The 4,623-nt window shown below is 58.4% G+C and overlaps 1 protein-coding gene across 1 annotated transcript in view; it reads left to right on the top strand.

Annotated features, from left to right (window-relative positions):
* LOC102036910 (hemoglobin subunit beta) overlaps positions 1–1,403 on the top strand; it is a 2,850-nt gene extending 1,447 nt beyond the window's left edge. The window contains exons 2-4 of the mRNA XM_005431044.3: positions 3–73; positions 171–393; positions 1,204–1,403. Coding sequence (XP_005431101.2) covers positions 3–73; positions 171–393; positions 1,204–1,332 — 423 coding nt within the window. The 3' untranslated portion in view covers positions 1,333–1,403. The remainder of the gene's footprint in view (positions 1–2; positions 74–170; positions 394–1,203) is intronic.
* The last annotated feature ends 3,220 nt before the right edge of the window (positions 1,404–4,623 follow it).

Below are 4,623 nucleotides of genomic sequence, written 5' to 3'. Positions count from 1 at the left end.
AGGAGAAGCAGCTCATCCCCGGCCTCTGGGGCAAGGTCAACGTCGCCGAGTGCGGTGGCGAGGCCCTGGCCAGGTAGGTGCAGCTCCAGACCTGCCCCTGCCCCTGCAGAGGGAAACTCCAGCCGCGGGAGCGCTGATGTGACTCTGTCTGTCTGTCTGTGTCTCCCCAGGCTGCTGATCGTCTACCCCTGGACCCAGAGGTTCTTTGCCTCCTTCGGGAACCTGTCCGGTGCCACCGCCATCGTCGGCAACCCCAAGGTGCAGGCCCATGGCAAGAAGGTGCTGACCTCCTTCGGGGAGGCCGTCAAGAACCTGGATGGCATCAAGAACACCTTCTCCGCGCTGTCCGAGCTGCACTGCGACAAGCTGCACGTGGACCCCGAGAACTTCAGGGTGAGTGCTGCCCTGACTGCCCTCCCCAGAGCAGGGTGTGCCCAGAGCCTGATCCCCCCCGGGAGAGGGGTTTGCCCAGGCAGGGCAGAGCGGGAGGAAGAGGGGCTGGGGCTGGCATGGCGGTGAGGTGCAGAGGGACAGGGAGGGAAGGAACACAGTGCAGCCCAGGGGGACGCACCGCACGGGCTCAGAGGCGACAGGGGCAGGGGGCAGGGGAGGGGAGGACGTGGTGCCAGTGAGGGAATGCAGGGGAGAACAAAGTGAGAGCAGCTGTTGAGCAGGAAGAGGTTTGAGCCAAAGGGGAAGAGAAGGAGCAGGAGCAAAGTTTGGCACAGAGGGGAACAGAGAGATGAGTGAGGAGCAGGAGATGGCAGCTGGACGCCAGAAGTCAAAGAGGATCTACAGAGAGAAAACTTTGGCTGGGAGTGTCTCAGTGGGGAATTAACCCCACCATTTGTCCCTGGGCTGGGGCTGGGGCTGGCAGAAATGCCCCTGTGTCAGCGTGAGCTCCTTGTTCATGCTCTGTGGCGCCAAGCACCATCTCCTGATGCACTGGGAGCTCGGCTGGGTCTTCTGCTTGAGAGAAACTCCAAAACAAAGCCAGAAGGGACAAAGAAAAATTTACTCCAAAATACTCTGGAGAATTTTTGGCTACGGTAGCAGAATTTAGAGCAAGAGCAGAAACCAGGTTTAAGGTGCATGTTAGAAAGGACTAACTGGGGGAGGTTTCTAAGGCTGCAGATTTCCCTGGGTGCAGTGTGAGTGCTTGTGTGGGGCTCAGCTAAGCTGAGGCTGCTCTCGTCCCCACAGCTCCTGGGTGACATCCTGGTCGTCGTCCTGGCCGCCCACTTCGGCAAGGACTTCACTCCCGAGTGCCAGGCTGCCTGGCAGAAGCTGGTGCGTGTGGTTGCCCACGCCCTGGCCCGCAAGTACCACTGAGGAGCCGCGGCAGCGCGGCAGCGCCCGCTGCCCACCCGCTTCTAACAGCCAAATAAAGCTCATCCTGTGAACTCTGCCTGCTCCGTGTGTCCCTCAGGGCAGCCAGGGCTTGGGGGCACGGCTGGCCGCGCTGAAAATACCCCTGCCTTCATTCTGGGTGGGTCTGGTGGTTGCTGTGGGATTGGCCTCTGGAAATTGTGCTTGCAGGATGTGGGGTTGGTAGAGTCCTGCCACCCCCGGGGTCACACCAAGGGCTTTGCATGGAGAACTGCTCAGAATTTTACTGTAAAACCTGCATGTCTCTCCTAGACCAGGGAAATGGAGAGGATTCATGTTTTTCAGGGGGGAAGATAAACAAATGGAAGACTTTAATCTAGCCTGGCTCATCCCTGGCATAAAACCTACCCAAAATCAGCTGAGTCACACAGGCCCAGCAGCCAGCTGGGTGGGGGCAGGTTTTAGATAAACATTTTGCTATCAAGGCCTGAGCAGACTTTGTTTATTCACATCCCTCCCACCCTGCGCCGCCCACTCTGCAATTGGGGGGGCCCCATTCTGCCAAGAGCAGGGACTTAATTTCCTGGATGGGAGTTTTGGGTGGGTTTGGGTGTCTGCAGAGCAGGGCTCTTTGGGTAAGGTTTGTTCTTGGCATGGGAAGCACATCTGAACAGAGCATGACAAGGCAAAAGTGATGCTTGGCTGAAAGGATGTGCCACTTCTAAGGGGAAATATTGGGCAAAGCTACTCAAACCAGGGTTTCTGGCAGCCAGGTTGCACTGTGCTCTCTCTCTGCCTCACCCACATCTCTGGGCACTCACTCTCTGCCCCTGACCCACAGGAAGGTGTTAGAAGCCCCCGTGACCCATAAACGCCCTTTCTCAGTCACGACACCCAAAGAAAGAGGCATTTTGTTCCTGCTGGCAAGGTACACACTGAGAGGGAGAGAAGATGATTCACAGCAAGTTCCAAAGGGATTTTTTTTCCTGCAGGGAGACTGGGCAGGCACAGAGTCACCAAACCCCAAAATATTTCATGACTGTTCATAGGCTTCATGACAGATATGAGTGGTTTCCCATGAAGGTGACCGTTCATGGGCTTCAGGCAGAAAGGAGGGAGCTGTGTGGATGAGCAGGTCTCCTCCTGCCAGCAGCGTGTCTGGGGGTGGGAAGGACAACAGAGCTGCAGAGGGACTGGGGACAAGGCCTGCAGGGACAGCACCCAGGGAATGGCTGCCAGTGCCAGAGGGCAGGGCTGGATGGGATCTTGGCAATGAGGAATTGTTCCCTGGCAGGGTGGGCAGGCCCTGGCACAGGGTGCCCAGAGCAGCTGGGGCTGCCCCTGGATCCCTGGCAGTGCCCAAGGCCAGGCTGGACACTGGGGACAGTGGGAGGTGTCCCTGCCATGGCAGGGGTGGCACTGGGTGGGCTGTGAGTCCCTCCATCCCAACCCATTCTATCATTCCGTGCTCCCACAGCCCGAGCAGACCCCCAAGGCTCTGGCATTCCCTGAGACACAGCAGGATGGGAGCAGCCCTCAGTGCTGCTGCCTTGTGGCCTCACTCCCACCTCCATGCCAGCCTGCTCTGAATGCCCCCAGCACACAAATCCTGTGGGGTGCCCGCTCCCCATGCTGCTTTTCCTGCTCCCATTCCATGGTGTCAGAGCATCCCTGTGGGTGCCAGCACCCCTTGGGCGGTGCCCAGTGCAGCACTGGCAGCACCCAGGTCCTGCAGGGGCTGATAAAGGGCTGCAGGAGGGTGGGCAGCCCTGGCAGCCTTTTCCCTGCCCATCCCCTCTTCCTGCCCGTGCCAGGCTGAGCTCGGCTTCATTTGCCATCATGGTCCAGCCCCCAGCTGTGGGGACTGGATTTTCTGGTGAAAAGGCAAATGTAAGCAAATCTAATGAGGATTATTCATTCCTATTCCACTAAAAAAAGAGTCTACAACTAGTGGGGGGGAAAGATATTGTCAGGCTGGAGACCTCCCTTGCTATTTGCTTTCTTCTAATTACTTTTCCTGCCATATTTTCTGTGCAAAAGACACTGAGCAGGAGATGGTCCCTGGAGGAAGTGCTGATGTGTGAGAGGAGCTTGGTCAGCCCTGCAGATCTGCTGCAGCCTGGTCATGCCCTCACCCATCATCTCCAGCCTGCAGGACCCAGCAGCTCTTCCTCAGCCCAGCCAAACCTTCTGGGAAACAACAGGAAAACAGTGCACTGACCCTGGCACCTTGGCATCAAACCCTGGGCTGATTTCAACAAGACTGGTGTTTCCTGGGGCTTTGTGCAGAAAACAAAAGAGGAAATCTCCCTGGGGCACTGCTCCTGGTGAGGGAGCTGCCCCACTGCAGTTCCAGGGTGTGCCAGGGGAATCCAAACCTCTCCCCCAGGAGAGCCTGGCCTGGCTGAACATCCAGGGGCATGGGGAACTGGGCAGGTTCAGAAGGGGTTCCCCCATCACCTGGGCATCCCTGAGCTGAGCCTGTGCGGGTTTTAGAGCCCACAGCAGAACCTGCAGCAGCAAACCCCGTGTTCCAAGGCTGTTTCAGTGCTCCTCAGGGATGTGGCTGAAGGCAGGAATGGGTGATGCTGCTTGGTCCCTGCTGCAGGCTCGTCCTGTCACAGCTGAGGGGACAACGTCTGGGTGGGCCTCAGGCAGCCTGGGTGAGCTTCATGGTCCTTCCAGCCAAACCATTCTGACACTCTGTCTTAGAATATCTCCAATTGGAAAGAACCTACCATGATCATTGAAATCCAGCTCAGAATTTGGACTCCAAAGTCCAACTATAATTCCTCTTGCTCCAAAAGGCACAAATAAATCAAAGAGGTCAAGTTCTGTTACAGGAGCAGGATACTGGGGTTAATGCAGATTTGGCAGCAGAGCCTCAGCATCCTCTGAGCAGCTCCAGCAGAGCTCCTGGTGGTGCAAGGACAGCCGAGCCCTTGGGCAGGGCAGGACCTGCAGGGTTGGCTGGTGGCAAACCCCTCTGCGTGGCTCTGCATTTGGAGCATTCAGCACCTCACTGACGCCAGGCAGAGCCCAGTGCGCAGAGGGCTGGGGCACGAGCTCACAGGAGCCGTGCTGAGCCCCTGCCCACGGCCAGCGGGGATGGAGCGCTGCTGGGGCTCCGGCAGCCCTGCTCTGCACGGCCGCGCTGCAAGGGGAAGGAGCTGCCCCACACAGGGACGGGATAGAGCTGCACGGGGGATAGAGCTCCGCAGCTCAGGGTAACCAGAGGCCCCTTCTCGGGTGCCCCACCCTGGCCAGCCCGTCCTGCCCCCGGCGGGACCCCCG

The sequence above is a fragment of the Geospiza fortis genome, unplaced genomic scaffold (assembly GCF_000277835.1).
Source record: "Geospiza fortis unplaced genomic scaffold, GeoFor_1.0 scaffold370, whole genome shotgun sequence".
In the NCBI taxonomy this organism is placed as follows: domain Eukaryota; kingdom Metazoa; phylum Chordata; class Aves; order Passeriformes; family Thraupidae; genus Geospiza; species Geospiza fortis.
The sequence above is the reverse complement of the archived record's forward strand: the minus strand, read 5'-3'. Positions and strand labels throughout refer to the sequence as shown.